At 45.4% G+C, this 21,575-nt stretch overlaps 1 protein-coding gene across 1 annotated transcript in view; it reads right to left on the reverse strand.

Annotated features, from left to right (window-relative positions):
• Positions 1-109: 109 nt before the first annotated feature.
• TANC1 (tetratricopeptide repeat, ankyrin repeat and coiled-coil containing 1) overlaps positions 110-21,575 on the reverse strand; it is a gene marked incomplete at its 5' end in the record, with an annotated part of 80,344 nt that continues 58,878 nt past the window's right edge. The window contains 9 exons of the mRNA XM_082483900.1: positions 110-2,710; positions 3,479-3,579; positions 5,295-5,441; positions 7,719-7,810; positions 8,609-8,741; positions 11,204-11,379; positions 11,501-11,624; positions 12,145-12,278; positions 20,572-20,650. Coding sequence (XP_082340026.1) covers positions 1,345-2,710; positions 3,479-3,579; positions 5,295-5,441; positions 7,719-7,810; positions 8,609-8,741; positions 11,204-11,379; positions 11,501-11,624; positions 12,145-12,278; positions 20,572-20,650 — 2,352 coding nt within the window. The 3' untranslated portion in view covers positions 110-1,344. The remainder of the gene's footprint in view (positions 2,711-3,478; positions 3,580-5,294; positions 5,442-7,718; positions 7,811-8,608; positions 8,742-11,203; positions 11,380-11,500; positions 11,625-12,144; positions 12,279-20,571; positions 20,651-21,575) is intronic.

Genomic DNA, 21,575 nt, shown 5'->3' on the forward strand with positions numbered 1-21,575 from the left:
TTTGTTTCTTTTTCTAATTAAAACCCAAAACTGTGTCTTTGTTCCCCATTACTGAATATGTGGTTGAAAAAGTTGGGAGTTTCTCCCGTAACCATCAGTGACTGCACCTCATCCCACAGGTATATTAATAATATTTATTTTGTATGGAAAAAATACAGTAGCTGTGCAAAAATAGAACTACAGGACAAGACTAATATAGGACTTGTACAAAATATCAAAGAAACAGTAAACAATAAATAAGCTAAAGCATAACGATGCAAACTCAAAAAGAATTTGTAAAAATGGGTACAGCTGTTTACAATGTACATAGAACACTGTATACACGCACGATGTGAGAAGTGACCGACTGCGTGAAGTTGGCCACTCCAACCCAATTGCACTCACGGGAACGTCACTACACCTGTTTGTTTTCAGAACATTCTTGCCTGTATAAAACCTTATTTCCTCTGAAAAATGTCACAACTTCATCTTGTCATGCAACTGCACACACACTTTTCCTCAAACTTTCATCTCCATCAATTTCTTGGGTTTCCCATAAAACCACTTACTAAACATTTCCTTGCTGTACCTTTTTCACGAATAACCAATAAATCATTTTGCTTTAAGATAGCACCCAAAGGTGATTAGATAAACTATATAAAGTGCGATTATTGTTAATATGCCATAATATTGTGTTCTTCAGTGCAATAACCAATATGGTCAAAGCCTTTCAATACACATGCAAATGTCACTTTATTTTACTTGATTTCTTCTAGTTACTAAAAATAGTTATATTTACATGTCAAAACATGGCTGCTTACAGTTTACTCATACACAAATTAATTATGTTTCCTAAATGTACATCATGCAACCCAAATTAGATCCCAGTAGAAAAGTGATAAAATACTATCTTTGATTTTAAAAAAGCATCCATATACAGATGTGAGTACTATGCTGCGGGTATCTTTCGTAACACTGTTTGGAGAAGCACTTAAGCGGTATAGAGGCACAATTATTATGGAAGTGGTGAGATGCAATATAACCAAAAGCCAAGATTAAAGCCCTATGTAAAAGGAAAGTCTTATTTAATGGTAAAATGTAATGGAAAGGATTTCCCTGCTTGAGGTCCTAGTTTGGTGGATTGACGATCCTAATTGACTCTTTCTACACAAATTTGCTATTCCAGTTCCCGTAACTGTCCTGCGCTGGTAAGAACAGTTTGCAGTGGTTGTATCCCATAAAGTACTGGCCAACCCGGCCTGCCCACTCACACCCACAGCTGACCAGTCAGCATTCTGTACAGACGGAATACCCGAGGATGTCATGAGCTGGGTTTTACAGCCCTGTAAATACACAAAATGATATTTATACATTGGATTCAATGAATGATCGCTTTGATTTTGTAGATGTGATGTGACTTAGATGGCCTTCCTTACTGATGTGAGACGGCTGCTTTGATACCGCATCTGGGAATAAATGCGAAGCTTGTGTAGGTGCTCTGTTGTCTGGACAGTGGGGAGATATTTGGCACTTAAACTCCTCGTGCTCTTTAGCTTGCATACTGTTCTGGTTGCTATCTCCTGGGGCAGCGCCTGAAGAGGAAATTTTAGTTTGGTAGTGTTTGACTGAGAACTGCTCAAAATTGGAGGACTGAATGCCCCCAGAAGCAACATTTGTTGGTAATCCATCCGGTGCCTGAGAGTGCCAAGTGCGACTGGATTGAGTATTTTGCTGCTGAAACCTTGCAGTCTTATCCATGATGCCCATAAACGGGGTATTGCGAGGTCTGTGTTCAGCAACGGTACCCTGAACTTGATTGACGTTATTCTCCTTGAGTCGCACGTCTGGGCCCAGCCCCTTGGTGCTGTCTGAAAAACTACTGGCTGAAGTCAAGCTGCTGGTTGAGCTGGCCAGACTCATGCTACTGGATGGAGAACTAGAAGAGACACCACTGGCTGCAGGACTTGGCTGCCTCACTTCACTGAAATTCATTGGAGTAGGGGCTGTTAACCTGTCAGTGGTTTTAGACTTACTTGCAAAAGGATGAGGAGAGATACTCTCGTTATGCTGTGAATGGGGACACGGGCTGGACGTGAACTTCTCATTGTACAGTTCAGAACTAGGGTCTGTGGAAACGCCTCCGGATGATAATGTGCTCATCCCATCCAAATGCTGAATTTTAGAGTGCCGCACTGGCAAGGGACTTTGGGGAAGATGCTGAAAAGATGATTGTGTTGTATTACACTGACTGCTTCCCATTTTTGATCCAGGCTGGATGGAGCTCAGGTGCTGATTAGTTTTTACAATCTGTGCCTGCTTGGTCGGCTGCATGATCAAGCCTGGCTCTCTCAGATATTTACTGCCTGTTCTGCTTTGAGGGGATGCAGATCTGGCTTTCTGCTGAACATCCTGAAGGGTCCTGCTGTGGGAGGAAGCAGCTAAGGAACGCTGCAGCCTTTGTGGAGAAGAAACAGATTCATCAGGGTGTGGCAGTTCATCCTCCCTGTCTTGAAGATGAAAATTATCACTGACACCTTGTATCATGCCCTCCTCCTCATTATCAGAGTTGTTAATTTGCTGTAGTGGCTGTGAAGACTGATGCTTCTGTTGCTGTGTTCTCTGCAACTGTTTGCATTCCTCTTCTACTCGAGCCAGGAGACGTTTTATCTCTTGATTGCCAGGACACAATTGTGTGGCTTCACGTAAGTCAGCAAGAGCAGCAAGGAGCTTTCTGTTTAGGAAAAGAAAAAAAAAAAGTAAACTCAATAAAAACCTGGGGAAAATCTGAGTCTCAGCATTGCCTACTACTAATCCACCTCCACCACTTTCCCAAACCCTTCTCATTGTCCCCTAACAGCCTTTTCAGGAAGGCACCAGAACTCCGCTGATAACTGTAGGAACTGACACTCTGTCTTGAGCCCTTTGCTGTTATCTTCAGCGTAGGAAACTTGCTGAGCTCTGCTTCACGAGCCTTTATTGTTCTTGGAACAGACACGGTGAATCAAAAAGGCACTTCTCCCTATGCTTCAACTCTACCCCCTGCAGTTTGGTGTTATTCCAGCTTAAAGAGATGGTTCCTCCTCTCTCCCCTTGTTTTCTTCTTGAACCGCTAATGATACAACTTACCCTGTCCTGTAAAAGCACCCCATTGTTCTTGGTAATAAATAATGCAGCGCTGGTGTTTGGTGGCACACTGCTGACGACATTTTGCTGCGTCATGTGGCGCAGCAGTCCCATTCACTCTTGCACTCCAAATAATCCCTCTTTGCATCAATTTATTACTTTCTGGACTGCCTACTAATTACCTAAAAGAGTACTTGATACTGCTTTTTGGGTTTGGTTGGCTTAACTGATAGACATAATACAGAGGGAAAATACACAAGGAAAATAACTTCTTTGCAAATTCCAAATACAACTAGTGTTAAAGAAAAGGAGTTACTGAAAGCGTTAGGAAGTTAACACACATCTGTGCAGACGGGTGTGCAGAATCCAACAGTACCTGCTGTTCCTCTTGGCTCTTGCTCTGGCGTAATAGGCTTCGTAACACTTGGGTTTCAGATCCAGTGCTTTGGTAGCAAACTCTTCAGCCATACCAAAGTCCTAATAATTTAAACAAATGTACTCGTTATACATCGACAATAAACTCAAGCTGCATGCTCTTTATCCATGGTACTGCTTCAGAAGTGCCTGTGGCTTATGCAGTACAGAAAGTCCCCTTTATCAGTTCACAAGAGCAGATGTCTTCTGAAAGACTGAGACCAGACCTCATCGTGCCGACCTTGTCCCATGTCTGAGGGAAACTGACTCCAAGGTAGCTAAAAAGCCATGTTACTTGAGATAAGATATGGTTATTTTCAACCCAAAGATGTTAAAATGCTGAAGAGACTGCATGTGTAACAGGACAAACGACCACCTCAGATAGTAAGGCTCTAGAAAGTGTTTTGAAGAAAGGCCAGTAAAAGACCTAGGAATTTAGAGAAAAACAAGAAAAAGCAGGAAATGGGTTGGATTAGTCCACAGCTTGCTTTGATTACGGTACGTGACATTATTAGAGAACTGCACTAGACGCAATGTATTTAGTCTTCATTTAACAAGAACACAGACTTTAGTAAATTGCTGGTTAAACCAAAGACTGGCATCAACGAGGCAGGACTGAAATGGGGGCAAAGATAGCTATGATGGGGCAGACGAAGACAGAAGCAAGTCTAATATTTGCAGCAGCCATGCATAGCGCAGGGTTTAATTAGATCCAACTGAAAGAGTTGGGGCTGTTCAGGCTGGAGAGGAGAAGGCTCTGAGGAGATCTTATTGCGGCCTTCCACTCCCTAAAGGGGCCTACAGGAGAGCTGGAGAAGGACTTTTTACTGGGGCATGTAGCGATAGGACGAGGGGGAATGGCTTTAAACTGGAAGAGGGCAGGTTCAGATTGAACATTGGGAAGAAATTTTTCACTGTGAGGGTGGTGCAGCACTGGCACAGGTTGCCCAGAGAGGCTGTTGAGGCCCCATCCCTGGAGGTGTTCAAGGCCAGGCTGGAGGTGGCCTTGGGCAACCTGGGCTGGTGGGACACACACGCACGCACGCGCACACACACACACACTCTCTCTCGCTCTTGCTCTTTCTCTCTCTCTCTCTCTCTCTCTCTCTCTGCTGTTAGTCTGCTGCCACTGAAAACCCGGTCTCCTCTAGGAAGGCATCAGGAGAGGAGAGGTAGTTTGGCACAGGAAGGAAAGGACTGGTACTGCTCTGCAAAGCAGCAGCAGAGCTGCCTTGGTGAAGTCCTGGACACCTCTGCTTAGAAATTCTTCAGTTTGGAGCGGATGGCAAGAACAACTTAGATGATGAGGAAATTAAGAAGTTACTGTTTGAAGAGAGGGAACAGTGTAAAGTACATTCAGAAAATCACAAGTTTTTGCTCTGGCGGTCATTCAGGTTCTTGCCACCATCTGATGCACTGGTGAAGGTACAGATAACTGAGCGGCACATGCGGTGCAGTTGCAGTAGTAGGTTATGCTGTGGGAAAAGAAAGGGTAGCGGTGGTGGCATGTTCCATTTAGGCTTTTAAAAGTACCAAAACCGTCCAGCAGTTCGTAATTCCAAAATAACTGGATTACATAAGAACAGCTGTACTGGATCCCCCATGGCAACATGAACTGTCCCCATTCGTTGACATAACAAAGCCCAAAATCAGGATACAGTGAAAAGGATTCTAAAATAGCAAAAATTAATGTCCAAGTACAAACTCAGTAACGCAGTCAAAGACAAGTCCGAGATTCCCGAAGCCAGAGAGGCAACAGATTAACAGCAGGAGCTTACATTTGTTTTTCGGCGACATCGTGATAAGTTCAGGTATAATGAAACTCTCAGCTCATTGAACGCTTTCATTTCTTCTCCAAATCCTTCCCTCGGAAACTTCCTCAAGGCATACTGATAGCGCTGTGCTGCTTCCTTCATCTTACCTTTCTACAAAGGCAGGGAACAAGAGGCTTTTTAAAAAGGCTTAATAGTGAAATACTGTTGCAAAAAAGCACGTTTGTACTTGACATCTACTAACAGGTGCTCTTCAAGTAGAAAACAGAGACAGATTTTTTTTTTTTTTAAATAAACCTATACAGTAAGAATTACACCTGCACGCAGACGCACTGAGAGCTTGCATGTTAACTAGAGTTTGTGTTTGTTTCTGAACTCCTACCTTTAATGTTATTTCACTAGGATACTATTTGCATTAATATATACTACCTGTGCCAGAAACATTTCTGTACGTACAATTAATGTGTGATACAATTCATTATGTATTTATTTATTTATTTATTTAGAGAGAGCTGTGAAATATCTGACGAGGTAGTTGGTTAAAACCCTAACGCCTGGGTGCTTCCAGCAGAGCTTATCTGTGACCAGGAATGGCGCAGCCTTAACCGGGTGGCGACAGCGCAGGAGCTCCGGCGCCGGGCGGGGCTGTGCGGGGCGGGAGGGTCCCTGCAGCGCTGCACCCCCCGTGTGCAGCCGGGCGGCCAGCGGCAGTGGGGTCCCCGAGGGCATCAACCTGAGGAAGTCAAAGGTCACTCTCCTGCTGCGTAGGGGGAGTTGAGCAAGAGCTGAGCTGTCCCTCGGGACCACCGGAACGGCCCACCCTTCCTTGCCCTGGGAGCACTGAGTCTCCTCGCAGGGCTCGGCGAACACCTCCATAATAAACGGAAGATCTGAGACGGGTTTGCTAGAAGCACCGAAAGCCCCCGAGTATGATAAGAACAGCAAATCTTTCAGTTGACAGATGAAGAAATTTTTCTCTTTATGGATATTTTGCAAGTTAATTTCTTTTCATAAACATTGGGTGGTCTTTATTATTTAATTCATCTTAGCACTCAAAGTGGTCAAGATTTACTGTTGAAATGGGCAAGGAAAATATTTAAGGTTTCTCTTGTTTTATTCAGCTGGAGAGCTGAAAAGTAGTTATTGCATACTGTGAGCAGACTCAAATACGTGTTACTCCACAAAATAATTATCAATTTAAAACACTTTGGCAAATAAACAAATCAAAGTATACCGGAAAGAGTTTAACAAGCCAAATTACAGACCATAGCTCTCGCAAGTCTATCCAAATTACTGTAATAAAATTAAGCACTCTAAAAATAGCTACCAGCAGCAGGGAATCCAGCCTCTTGTAACAACCTGCAAAACATATTAGTACAAGTGCTGCCGCGTTACTCGGTGCTCTCAGAGCCCGGGCAGGGTTCAAGCTTGGAGCAACCTGCGGAGAAGCTCAAGAAAATGATGGTGCTGAGGAGACGGTGGGACCTTCTCCCGGAGCCACCAGTGAGCCGCACTCAGCACAGCACTGGAGCGCGACATGGGAGAGGCATCCCAGAACTGCCCTTGTAGCATAAAATCTGTCACCCGTTAGGTTGAAAGATGTCCCCTGCTTAAAGGTACCTGCTTGGATACAAAGCTCTAAACCCATTTCGGGATCAATAAACTTGATGCATTATCCAGATAGATTCTCCCAAATTCCATATGGGAGTCTTGTGAATACAAGCAAGTCCACCCTGACTCACGCCGGCAACGTCTCGAGGGTCTCTGCTGTACTGCGCACAGCCCGGCGATAGAGTGAGGGTCAGACCTAAGGTGGCAGATACCTGAGGGCCCTTATAAAAACCCCTACAAATTACAAGTCGTGTAGCGACAACGGACTGTGGACAGTGCCTGCATACACCACTCGGCACCGCGCTGCACCAGTGAAATAACGCAGATGTATCACACAGTCTACAAAAATAATTCCAGTCTCTCTTCTGAGCAATATATCACCACTAGTAGAAAGAATGTACCAAAAGAGCTATCACTTTCCTCATTATATATTGCAGTAGCACACAAAAGAACATTATGCTGAAGAAAAGGATACGCCTAAACGTCACTGATTTCAATAAGGCGCTTTCAAACGAGCACCGTACATTCTCAGCTGCTCTTAAGAAGCAACTGACGGCTACAAGTGTTCACCAAGCGACTTGCTCAACAGAAAGAAAATGTACTGAACCATCTTTAATTTTTTATTTATTTTACAACAGGAGTTTTCAATGATTCGTTCCCAAGGTTCTCAAGATTTCTTGGTCTCATTCCCAACACGAGAGGATGTGCAAATACACATCTTGTTTGAACAGAAAGGCAGGTATGAAGGACTTTATTCTACCTTCAAACAAAAGTCCAATTACAATGTTCTGCTATCAGAAAAAATAAAAATCTACCTACTTTGTACAGTATATTTCCTTCTTCCATCAGTTTCTGCAGCAGAATAAGGAGAATATCGGGTTTTGAGGTGGCCATTGCCCATGCTGCATTTCCTGCAAGTTAAATTTTAAGGATCTCTGACAAAAGGGAAGAAAGCGTGTTTCTGGTATCTATTGACACTAGAAAGCCTAATGCTCCTGCAGTAGATATTCCACCTGCATGGAGCTATTCCTATTGTTATTATGTGCACATATATTCAAAATACATACAATCCCTGCTGCCCCGCATAGATAGCGGCCACATATTAAACAGTCCGATTCATTTCGCCCCTGGTCTAAAGCCAGTGTGGGACAGTATGGAGGTCATGGCAAAGTTCAGGCTTAAGGAAGGATCTGTATTTGATCATACTTGGTACCCAAATGATGATTTAAAGGTACTACAGACTCAATAATTATCATGTACACATCTGCACTATCTACTTGCCTACTCATAACACATAATTTGGACATAAATTTTTTGCCCACCCTTTGCAAAAATGTACGATTCTATGATTTAATAAGAGAATGTTATTTAATGTAAAGCTTCTTAATTTAAGCCATTACTAGCATGAGAATTGAGTATCATTTTCTTCTTTACATATATCATGATATACCACGTGAAGACCATCTCCTCTGGACCTCCTCCTCAACATACATCAAAGAAAGGAACAGAATAAAATTACTCGCGTTCCCTCACTTCCAAAGTGAGTCTTGAGCATCTGCCTTTAAGAGACCGGTGTCTCTTCGGGTGCCTGCAAAACCCCAGTGTGTATTTCAAAACTGATTCATTTAATCTGCTTTACAGAGATGACAGCAATTCTAGCAGAGCAGATACTCAGTTGTTTCTCTTGAGTACAGGACAGTTTTACTAACCAAGTTTAGCTCCTTTTCTCAGTAGCATAACCACTACTGATGTGTTGCGACATCCGATAGCTCTGTCCAGTGGCCGCATGCCGCTGTGGTCAACGTGCTCAATCATTGCTCCTTTCTCTACCAAATACTGCACCTGTGAAAGGAAACAAGACAAGCCTTGTAATGTTATTTTTGGTACGAGTGAAATATTTAAACTACCACCTAATCTTCCCTGAAGTGCACTGAGCGCGCGCTCCAGCGTAGGCTACAGCCATCCTGAATGCCCTGAACGGACTCCACTGTGGACAGCACAGCACGGGAACGCCACCTACCCAACCAAGAGCTGCGGTTACGGAATTAAAAAAAGAAAAAAAAAAAAGCCACCCAAATTCCTAGAAGTACCTGTGCCAGAAAAACACTAAGACCAGCGCGTTACACTTGCTGCCCCTGTGCTCCTGTCCTGTGTGCCAGAACGCACACAGCCACGGTGCGTAAGGGCAGCGAGCTGCCATGAAGAGCAGCAGCTCTGAGAGCAGCGTAACACCCCAACGGGGGCACCGAGTGCAGGACCAGAATACGCTCCTACTATAGGACACCGTGCGACACACGTACTGCTGCCCTGTAACACGAGCTACTTGAAACATCCCAGTTAACAGTGTAAATACCAGTTATGGTGCCGAGGGACCACTCCTGGTTCTAGATGAAGAAAAATACATTTGTAATTTTATTCATTTCTTCACCATTTATTACAGCAGTCTATCACTGCAGTTTGATGTCAATGCAGCAAACGTAAAATGCAGTGAGGGCAAATAAGAAAGTTCAAGAAAGCAAAGTATGTCAGACACCGTTGGCTTCCACCAAGCATTCCCCAAGCATCCAGAGCAACGGAGTGATTCCAGTCATTGGCCATCAGCCTTACTAATTAACAGAGGAAGTGACAGCGATGGCAGGTTTGACGTAAGCACTGGTGTTTTCACATAACCACCGCGTGCCCAAGTGCGACTGGCAGTAATCCAGTAGGGAAAGAGGTCGTAACAACCCTTCCCCTGACAGGCTCCCGACACCCAAAGCTGCTGGCCTGGCGAGTGGTCTCTTAGTTAGCGTTATTCCCCCTTTGTCTGTTGCCCTAGCACAAAGATGAGGCTGTTCAGCCACACGAACCGCTGATGTGTCCAGTCCATCGGGGAAGCGGCGGTCGGTACTGCTGCCCGCAGTGCCCGGTGTGACAGTGTGTACTGCGGGCTGCATGTCCCCCGTTCCCAAGTCCCTCTTCAGGTACCCAGGGTCACCTAGAAACACTCACAGTGGCAGGAATAGCTCCGTGATGCGACTTCTGGAACCCGTTAAAGCCAGAATCTAAGGGCTTATTAACACTTTCAAATTAATTCTAAGGCTGAAAGGGACTACAGCACTGTGTGCTGTATGGCAGCATTTCTACTCCTGAACTGCTGTTTTGAAAGGGGCTGCTGTACACGCGAACTCTAGAAATACAGATGCTAGCCAGTTTGAGAGGCTGCACGCGCTATTCTTTCTAGTTCCCCGCAGAACCCTTGGATCCGTTTATAGAGCATGCTCTCCCATGCAGGTGGTGGAAATCGCACTCCTATCTGGTCAGGCTTCTGAATTGTGCTTAATTACTGAGTTTGGAAGCACGAGAACAAAAATATACAATCACTTTAAAAATCTGAGATTTTAAAGATATAGAGGATTCTAAATCACCGGCTTTAAAATTGTTGTATACTTTAGATCTCAGCTACAGGCACGGTCCACTTCAGATTCAGAAAACCTTCACCCAAACCGCCTTAAATTCTTGCACTCCAGCATTTATTGCAGAGGAGGAAGGTACTCTGTGAGAAAGGTACGGGACTGCAAAAGGAACTTCAGTTGTTGTCTTGTTTCTGAAATGACCTGTGGCACAAACTGAGGAAAACTGAATTTACGCCTCAGGCCTTGTATTTCCACATACACAGGCCGGACAGCAACACAGATGTGCCCAGTGCCATCTTCGCCAGATGAAAAGCGTGAGGATTTCTGACAGTTCTCTCCCTGTCGGGCAAAGCATGAAGATACCTATCAAAGACAAGTAATGCTGCCTTATGATGGAGAAGCAGAATCTTTCTGTGTTTCATCTATTCCGGCAACATTATATTCTTCCTACATCTCTCACTTGGGGTCTCCGCTCCGCCAAGGCACGCACTGACCGGGACCCTGTCAGTCACCTCCACGGGTTTGCAGAGGCTGAAAAGAAACAGTTTCCTTTCAAGTCCCACAGGCTTTTTGTTTTATTCCAGTTCATCCAACCCAGAAATTTTAAATGCTGCTTTGTACTGAGATTTAAAACACTCACACTGAAGTACAACAGCATGCTGTTACACACAACGGCACAATGCTGGACTTCTACCACAACTGCCCGGGTACTGAAACCTTACCTAGAAAATGCTTTTGTGAGGGAACGCTTGCGCTGCAGACAGGCTAGCAGTGTAAGCTGCTTGGCTGCTTCCTCAAATTTCCTTTTTTATTTTGGTTGGCAATATTTTTTCGAAGCTTTGTTTTGCATTACGAAAATTCAACACACGCTTAGTTTTTCTCCTGTCAGAAGGGTACTGTTATACTCACAATGTCAGCATCTCCGTAAAAAGCTGCCAGGTCGAGCGGCGTCCGTCCGTTCCTGTCCGTCTGATCAGTCGTGGCACCCTTCTCAACTAGATACTGAACCACCTCTCTGTGGCCTTTTAGGCATGCCCAGCTCAAAGCTGTCAGTCCTTCTTTGTCCAGAGATGAAATAGTCGCACCTGTAAAATGAAAATTAACTTTGTTATGAAGACGTCCTGTTTAATTAGCAATATTACCTAACTCGGACAGACGCAGTCTGCGGTACAGCTGTGCAGCCCTGAGCCACTCTTTGTTTTCTACCTTCAGAAAGCAGAAATTCCACAGTGCTCAGATGTCCTTCACAAGAAGCCACCATCAGCGGAGTTCGGCCTTGCCTGTCACTTAGGTTCACATCAGAGCCATGCTCCACTAGAAGTTTAGCGATCTGAAATAGAAAACAGTAACTTAAAAATAAATTGGCAGATTTCTGTTTTAGCCATAATAGCATGAACTTTCACAGAAGAGGACTAAGTTGTTATTTACTGCGATCGCCGAGAAATGCTGCGCAACTCAAGTCTGAACTGTTTGCAGTTCAGGGCCTTCTCCCGACAGGAGCGGCCAGCACCAGGAAGGCTTCTGACTTAAGGTTCTCTCTCCATTCATACAGAAGCAGTATAAAGGATCTGAAATTGCCTCTGTTCTAGGTCTGTCTACAAATAAAATATTTTAACTCTCACTTACTATTTTTCAGGTGTATTATAGCTAAGGCTGTCACGCAGCCGATGTACTTTTGAATCCTTTGTATCACCTTAAATAATGCAAAAAGTGAGCTTCTGAACGTCCCTTTGAAGTTGATGCAAATGCGCATTAGAAAATTTACATGAATTTATTATGGGACTAGAGAGGGGGGAAATCAAGGGCCGCTTCCCAGAGGAACCCCTTTAACTTGGGAGGATGTGCCAGACCTGCCAGTGCCCCTGCCGCACGGCACAGAGGAGCGGAGGAACCCCCCGCCTGTTAGTTCTCGTCACCGCCGCTCCGCGTTCAAGCAGTAATTCGCAGACTTCCAGTTTTCCTCTTCCTGCAGCAGCTGTCAGGGCTAAAGAAAGCATGTTCATCAACATCATCTCCTTTGCTGCTTTACCACATCTTTTGACACATGCACGTTATGTCATGTTACTGAATCCCCATTTTTTTTTTCAATTCAGCCGCTCTATAAGATTTTCATAACTATTTTCAGACTCGAATGAGTTAGTCAGAATCAGGCTAAGTCAATAAGCCACAGACATTCTTTGGTAAATAAAAAGATGATTCTCAAAGACAAGGACTGTATCATGCGCATGGCTGGTAGGTTAAAAGGAATCTTTATGAAAATTTTTGATAAACCCGCCAGCCTGAGGCAGTTCCAGTTCCTTTTTCATTGATCTGTTTGGTTTTTTTTTTCCATGACAAGAAAGCTTCATCTCTTTCCATCGGGTCCTCCCCAAAGGTGAGGATGGTAACAGTTCTGGGATTCAACAAGGGGGCTGTAACTGAAGTTTCAGGAAGTATTGTTCACTCCACCCCTAGCAGTGACGCCTTACCAAACATCAGGCATTTCTATCTCTGCAGGAATTTGACATCCTGGACAATTTAGCTTCATTCTGCATGAGTTAAAATTGTTTTCCCTGTTTTTCATGGTGAAAAACACAGTAGGTTATCAATCAATAGTCCTAATCCCTGTGTGTTAACCCTTGCTCTAGGCTTCCCGGGGTTACTGCACATGTCCCAGAACACACCAGACAGCCACGCTCCCGTTCACCTTAAATATTTTCTTGACCTGAGCAGTGTGTGTTGCCAAGAGCGAGTGCCCTCCACCTCTACCTAAACTGCAGAGTAACCTCACAACTTCTAAACAGACAGACGTTGCTATGAGAGGACGACACCATTCCACCCGGCCGGAAACCCACGCGTACGGCGACGGCATTGTGCACCCATGGGCTGCGAGGGGGCTGCCCACACCGCCAGTGCGCCCAGGTAGCGCAGTAATAGAGCCACTGACGGGATCTTTACTTCAGACATCGATAAGATACAAATTACTGCACGTCCACGTTCACAATAGATGGCTTATGAGAAAGCGGGTGATTTCCACACAGTCGGCACTAATACCTCCTGACTCTACTCGGTACTGTAATGCTGAAGCGCTGCTGTAAGGCTCCACGTCTGAACACCTTGCCACGTTCTCCCGCAGCTCACTGTACTCCCTGCTTTGCACTGCGATGCTCACTGAAGCTTGAGAATAAAATATTTTCCCCATCGTGGTCTTCTCCCCTTTTCCATTGCGCTCACGTCAACTTGCTGTGTTTTAAATGGAGCTTGAAATTAACATTTGTTGTTGTTGTTGTTGTTCGCGTTGAAGCATCACCAGCACTGTTATGTTAACACTGTTTAGAAAATGGGTTCATGTGCTAACTTCTGCAAGAATTGGCAAAGAACTCGCCCCTCCATTTTCTACATCCTAATACCATATGTTTTCCAATAAGTGGGTCAAATTGTGAATTTCTTGTTACTCATTTTTTAGGCATTTTCAGACACGATAAAGTAGAATTTTTAAAAATGCCAACGGATGCTGAAAGTAAATGAAATGACAAACACTGCAGGAAGTAGTAAATTCATTACAGTTTTACCACCACCATCTAACCCGTTCACTCACTGATACTTCACCACGTTATAGTTACAGCCGCTGTTCAGATGTAAGCAACTGGAAAGTAAGTGCCACAGATACCAACATTAAAGGCAAAACAAACTATATCGTGTTCAAAACCTTCATGTTTTTCATTCTGTCAGTACCAGCATTTTAGCTCATGGTGTAACTAAAATTACAGCACCAATATAAGTCACGGAATCACAGAGTTTCAGAGTTGGAAGGGACCTCTAGAGATCACCCAGCCCCACTCCCCTGCTAAAGCAGGATTGCCCGGAGCACATTACTCAGGACTGCATCCAGGCGGGTCTTGAAAATCTCCAGAGAAGGGGACTCCCCCCCCTCCCTGGGCAGCCTGTGCCGGTGCTCTGTCACCCGAACCGTAAAGAAGTGTTTCCGTGTATTTGAATGGAACTTCCTGTGTTCTAACTTGTGCCCATTGCCCCTCGTCCTGTCACTGGGAACCATTGAAAAGAACCTGGCTCCATCCTCCTTCAACCCACCCTTTAGATACTTGTACGCCATAATAAGGTCTCCCCTCAGCCTTCTCTTCTCCAGGCTAAAGAGTCCCAGCGCTCTCAGCCTTTCCTCATAGGGGAGATGCTCCAATCCCTTCATCATCTTAGGTGCCCTTCGCTGGACTCGCTCCAGCAGCTCCCTGTCCCTCTTGAACTGGGGAGCCCAGAACTGGACACAGTATTCCAGTTGTGGCCTCACCAGTGGAGAGTAGAGAATGACCTCCTTCAACCTACTGCCCACACTCTTCCCTATGCAGCCCAGGATTCCATTGGCCTTTTTGGCAACAAGGGCACATTGCTGGGCCATGGATAATTTACTGTCTACCAGGACCCCCAGATCCTTCTCCTCCAAGCTACTTCCCAGCAGGTCCACCCCTAACCTATACCGGTGCTTTGCATTCTTCCTCCCCAGGTGCAGGACCTTGCACTTGCTTTTGTTGAACCTCATTAGGTTCTTCTCTGCCCAGCTCTCCAGTCTGTCCAGGGCACGCTGGATGGCAGTGCGGCCCTCTTTGGTGTCAGCCACCCCTTCCAGTTTGGTATCATCAGCGAACTTGCTGAGGATACACTCTGTCCCTCATCCAGGTCATTAATGAATATATTAAACAAAATTGGACCGAGTATTGACCCCTGGGGGACACCACTGGTTACAGGCCTCCAACTAGACTCTGTGCCGCTGATCACAACCCTCTGAGTTCTGTCCCGCAGCCAACTCTCAGTCCACCTCACTGTCACCTCATCTAGCCCGTACTTCCTCAGTTTCCTAACGAGGATGTCATGGGAGACTGTCAAAAGCCTTGCTAAAGTCAAGGTAGATGACATCTACGACTCTCCCCTCATCCAGCCAACCAGTTATAACATCATAGAAAGCTATCAGATTGGTCAAGCATGATTTACCCTTGGTAAATCCATGTTGACCACTTCCAAAAAAGTCCCTATACCTTCCCCAGCTATGAGATGACTAAGCAATTCCTCCCTTTAGCTTGAACATCATCAGGACTAAACCCTGCTCAGGAATTCCAACTGTTCTACTCAAAAGGATCACCTCTGATCTGCCTAATGGTACTCTGCAAAAGTTGAGAGCAGCCAAAATGGTGCTGTTTTCCATCACTTTGACTAGACAGTAAGTAATGCTCCAAATTAGCTAATCTGTAGAGAACATATGAGGCTGGAAAAACATCGTAGAGGTGTCTTTAACCCAAGATATAGTCTTTTCCAACACAGATATCGTAATATGGATTTTGGAAAGGGCAAAGTAAGGAAATTCAGAAAACAGGCTTAAAAGTCTCCCACCCCTACACCCTCTCATTTCATGAGTTACGTGGCTTTTTTATCTGCTCCACTTTAATTTGCTACTTAACTGGCCTTGAACCTGTCCTTCACACAAATCACAGAATCCCAGACCGGTCAGGGTTGGAAAGGACCTCTGGAGCTCCCCCACTCCCACCCCCTGCCAGAGCAGGGCCACCTCCAGCAGTGGCACAGGACATGTCCAGGTGGGTTTGGAATGGCTCCAGAGGGGGAGACTCCCCCCCTCTCTGGGCAGCTGTGCCAGTGCTCTGCCGCCCGCACAGGAGAGAAGTCCCTCCTCAGGTTGAGATGGAACTGCCTATGGTCAAGTTTGTGCCCATTCCCTCTTGTCCTGTCACTGGGCACCACTGGAAAAAGACTGTTCCCATCCCCCCGGCACCCTCCCTTTAAGTGTTTATAAGCATTAATAAGATCCCCCTCCTCAGTCTTCTCCAGACTGAAAAGCCCCACGTCCCTCACCCTTTTCTCATCGGAGAGATGCTCCAGTCCCCTCATCATCTCCATAGCCCTTTGCTGGACCCTCTCCAGCAGTTCCCTGTCCTTCTTGACCCGGGGAGCCCACAACTGGACACAGTGCTCCAGGTGTGCCTCCCCAGGGCAGAGCAGAGGGGGAGGATGACCTCCCTCGCCCTGCTGGCCACACTCTGCTTGATGCCCCCCAGGATGCCATTGGCCTTCTTGGCTGCCAGCACACACTGCTGGCTCATGGGCATCCTGTTGGCCACCAGCACTCCCAGGTCCCTTTCCACAGAGCTGCTCTCCAGCAGGTCAGCCCCCAACCCGTACTGGTGCAGGGGGTTATTCCTCCCCAGGTACAGTACCCCACACTTGCCCGTGATGAACTTCATCAGGTTTCTCTCTGCCCAACTCTCTGCATTACTGTGATAAAACACCGGGACTGGCAATGATGATCTCTGGCTGTCTGTCCCTCTAAAAGACCCACAATATAAAATGCTATCGGAACAGCCTCCACAATGAGCAGAACCAACTGGGGATTCAGGGGGGTAACAGCAGTACAAATACAGGAACAGAAACAAGCTGCTCCTGAACGTGTTACTATATGAAAAGGAACAACCCTTAAGGTTGTTCTGTGCTGTTTCAAGGTATGATGGATTTTTCCTTTTTAAAACACACTCCTCCTCGCTCCATCTGCCTCATACTTGTGTTATCACTATCCAGTTCCATATCACGATCCCAGTTACAAAACAGATGGCAAAGAACCGGGCAGTGCAGTGCACATGTGAGCTCACCCACACGCGCAGAACTGTGAAGATGCCAGCGGCTTATAAATCACAGAATCACAGAATTATCAGAGTTGGAAGGGACCTCTAGAGATCATCTAGTCCAACTCCCCTGCCAAAGCAGGATTGCCCAGAGCACATTACTCAGGACTGCATCCAGGCGGGTCTTGAAAATCTCCAGAGAAGGGGACTCCACAACCTCCCTGGGAAGCCTGTTCCAGTGCTCTGTCACCCGAACCGTAAAGAAGTGTTTCCGTGTATTTGAACGGAACTTCCTGCGTTCTAACTTGTGCCCATTGCCCCTCGTCCTGTCACTGGGAACCATTGAAAAGAGCCTGGCTCCATCCTCCTTCAGCCCACCCTTTAGGTACTTGTACGCCATAATAAGGTCTCCCCTCAGCCTTCTCTTCTCCAGGCTAAAGAGTCCCAGCGCTCTCAGCCTTTCCTCATAAGGGAGATGCTCCAATCCCTTCATCATCTTAGTTGCCCTTCGCTGGACTCACTCCAGCAGTTCCCTGTCCCTCTTGAACTGGGGAGCCCAAAATTGGACACAGTATTCCAGTTGTGGCCTCACCAGTGGAGAGTAGAGGGGGAGAATGACCTCCCTCAACCTACTGCCCACACTCTTCCCTATGCAGCCCAGGATTCCATTGGCCTTTTTGGCAACAAGGGCACATTGCTGGCTCATGGATAATTTACTGTCTACCAGGACCCCCAGATCCTTCTCCTCCAAGCTACTTCCCAGCAGGTCCGCCCCTAACCTATACCGGTGCTTTGCATTCTTCCTCCCCAGGTGCAGGACCTTGCACTTGCTTTTGTTGAACCTCATTAGGTTCTTCTCTGCCCAGCTCTCCAGCCTGTCCAGGGCACACTGGATGGCAGCACAGCCCTCTGGGGTGTCAGCCACCCCACCCAGTTTGGTATCATCAGCAAACTTGCTGAGGATACACTCTGTCCCCTCATCCAGGTCATTAATGAATATATTAAACAAAATTGGACCGAGTATTGACCCCTGGGGGACACCACTGGTTACAGGCCTCCAACTAGACTCTGTGCCGCTGATCACAACCCTCTGAGTTCTGTCCCGCAGCCAACTCTCAATCCACCTCACTGTCACCTCATCTAGCCCATACTTCCTCAGCTTCCTAACGAGGATGTCATGGGAGACAGTGTCAAAAGCCTTGCTAAAGTCAAGGTAGATGACATCCACGACTCTCCCCTCATCCAGCCAAAGAATGAGTCGCTCCATTACCTTCCCAGGGACAGAGGTTAGACTAACTGGTCTGTAGTTCCCTGGGTCCTCCTTCTTGCCTTTTTTGAATATTGGAGTGATGTCGGCCTTCATCCAGTCCTCAGGCACCTCTCCTGTTCTCCATGACCGTTCAAAGACGATGGAGAGTGGTCTAGCAATAACATCCGCCAGCTCTCTCAGCACTCGTGGATGCATGCCATCAGGGCCCATGGACTTGTGAATGTCCAGCTTGGCCAAGTGGTCTCTGACACGGTCCTCCTCAACTGAGGGAAAATCTTCCTCTCTCCAGACTTTCCCCTTTGCCTTCAGAGTGTGGGATTCATGAGGGACAGCTTTAGCAGTGAAGACTGAAGAAAAGAAGGCATTCAGTAACTCTGCCTTCTCTGTGTCCTCCACCACTAGGGCACCTATCTCATTCACCAGTGGGCCTACATTTTCCCTAGTCTTCCTTTTTCTATTGATATACTCAGAGAATCTCTTCTTATTGTCTTTAACTGCAGTGGCCAAGCTGAGTTCTGATTGAGCTTTGGCCCTTCTCATTTTCCCCCTACATAGCTTTGTTATATATTGATAGTCCTCATAAGTTGCCAACCCCCTTTTCCAGAGAATGTAAACTTTCCTTTTTTTCCTGAGGTCCAGCCAAAGTTCTCTATTTAGCCAGGCTGGTCATCTTCCCCGTCTGCTCGTTTTTCGAGACAAGGGGATGGCCTTCTCCTGCGCTTTTAAGAGCGCCTGCTTGAAGCATGCCCAGCCTTCCTGGGCACCTTTGCTCTTCAAAACTGCCTCCCAAGGGACACTCTCGACCATGCTCCTAAACAGGCTAAAGTCTGCCCTTCGGAAGTCCAAGGTGGCAGTTTTGCTGGCTCCCCGCCTTACGTGATCAAGAATTGAAAATTCTATCATTTCGTATCACTCTGCCCAAGGCGACCTCCAACCTTTACATCCCCCACAAGACCTTCTCTGTTAACAAACAGTAGGTCCAGTAGGGCACTTCCCCTAGTTGGTTCCTTCACCAGCTGTGTTAGGAAGTTGTCTTCCACACACTCCAGGAACCTCCAGGACTGTTCCCCCTCTGCTGCGTAGTATTTCCAGCAGACGTCTGGGAAGTTGAAGTCCCCCACAAGAATAAGGGCAGATGATCGTGAGACCTCTGCCAGCTGCTTATAGAATACTTCATCGGCTTCTACATCCTGATTAGGGGGTATATAACAAACTCCCATCACTATGTCTGCCTTATTGGCCTTCCCCTTAATTCTTATCCATACACACTCAGTGTTGTCATCCACACTGTTAAGTTCCAGACATTCAAAGCTGCCCCTAACATAGAGGGCCACCCCACCACCTCTCCTTCCTTGCCTATCCTTTTTGAAGAGTTGGTAGCCATCAATTACAGCACTCCACCTGTGTATGTCCTCCCACCACGTTTCTGTGATGGCAACTATATCATAGTTTCCTTGCTGTACAATGGCCTCCAGCTCCTCCTGTTTATTTCCCATGCTGCGTGCATTAGTATAGATGCACTTCAGCTGGGCTAATTGTCCTGCCACCATCCTTTCCACAGAAATTTTTCACATTCAATAATTGAAGGGTAATATTCCATGTAATGCTGATCCTGTGGCTATCTTGTCTCACTCTACCTGGTTTTCTCGTCCCAAACTTACTACTCTCCATCTCAGAGAGCACAAAAGTGCCACAGGGAGCTCATGGTGCTCCGGACTTGACCTTCTCCTCCATCGCAAGTTCAGACTGCATAAGGGAGCACCTACTTCGTGAGTACAGATTCCCAATACATTAAGCACGAATTTCAATACAAAATATTGGCAAGAAAATGGTAAGGGAAATTAATTTAGAAACAGACGTGGTTTTTTTTGGAATTAATTGGATTTGCAACGAGAGCTTTCTATGCGCATAGGAACAAAGAACATTTGCTTCTCCAGGATATGAAGAGGCTATCGGTAATCATTAAGAGAGACCGTTTTCCCCCATGCTGTGCAATCTCAGCTGTTTAAAGGAAATCAAGATGCTACTCATATGGTAAAACAGGAAAACTTTCAGCTGCAGGCTGCGCAGTTTACAGTCTGGCTTTAAAAAAATATTTGGCATTTCCCATACATCCAAAGGCACCTCATTTCATCCATGGCCTAATTAGAACAAATGAGGCAACTGCCTAGCATTTCCTGCAAACTAATGAGATCTACACAAAAAAAAAAAAAGTTCTCAAACAGATAGTCCTATGAAATTCTACGCTGAAACTTGAAGCACTACATTTCCACAGCCAGTTTTCAATGAAATTAGAAAGTCAGTAATTTACAGTAATTTTAATTTAACCCTCCTCTTTTCAACACATGAGATGAGTAGATTTAATAAGTGAAAAAAAAAGGAAATACCTGTTTCTCCCCACAAGGCATCGGTGTCATTGATGTCTATGTCATGGTCCTTTTCAATTGTCAAGATGTAACAAACCACCTGTCAAAAACAGTTAGCGGAGATGTAGTGAGTCACAAAAAACATCAGTAGTGACTCGCAGGATACAACAACAGGTAAGAGACCCAAAAAGCGGGAGAGCTTCGCTCTTAATGCATATGAATCAAAGAAAATTAATACTGCTCTTAATCCATCAAAGCAATTTCAGTATGACTTTTAGTATGACTTGAAGATGACTGAATGTTATTGCCTGCAGTTTAAAAAAGCCCAGTGTCCTTCTGTTAATTGGTTCAGGGTTTTACGTGGTTATGATTTAATGACCTCCTGTGTGACCTACATGTACCAGAATGACCAAGACAAACAATGCCAAAAATAAAAATAAACCGTCCCAGTTCAGCGAGTGAATTCCATATTGTCTAAAACGAAGGGGAAAAAAGAGAATATTTGCATACATCTTGTAAAATGGTGATTCCTATGTTCTTCCTTTTACAATGTTTATATCTTAGCTGGTTTTCAAAATTTCTTCACAGAGTGGTTTAAGCACACATTGTTAAATGCTGATTTTTAAACCTGAGATGAGTTATAAATTAAGTTTTGCTGTGTTTTTATTTTATTAAGGAAATCTATGTTTTGTAACCACCTGTTAGTAAAAGCTTATTAAATTCTAATGGCTGTTTTAAACAGGTTTTCTAACAGGGGACACGCTCGGTGAGACTGCAGCAAGCAGGTACGGGAGCAGAATCACACTACCAAAAGTTCTGGATGCTAGGGGAAAAAGCAAAAGGTAGGAGAGGAGAAAGTATGGTTATGATTAATGTGATCTGTTTTGCTGATATTCAGGAGTTGACTGCTTTCATTTAATCAGTGGATAGCAAACAAGAACTTTTATGAGTGAAGGAATTATCCACTAATTCAAGTTAATTATAGTTCAGAATCCTCAAATTTATATTGTGAGACAGTGATGGCT

This window comes from Vanellus vanellus (genome assembly GCF_965231255.1).
Source record: "Vanellus vanellus genome assembly, chromosome: 5".
Lineage (NCBI taxonomy): Eukaryota > Metazoa > Chordata > Aves > Charadriiformes > Charadriidae > Vanellus > Vanellus vanellus.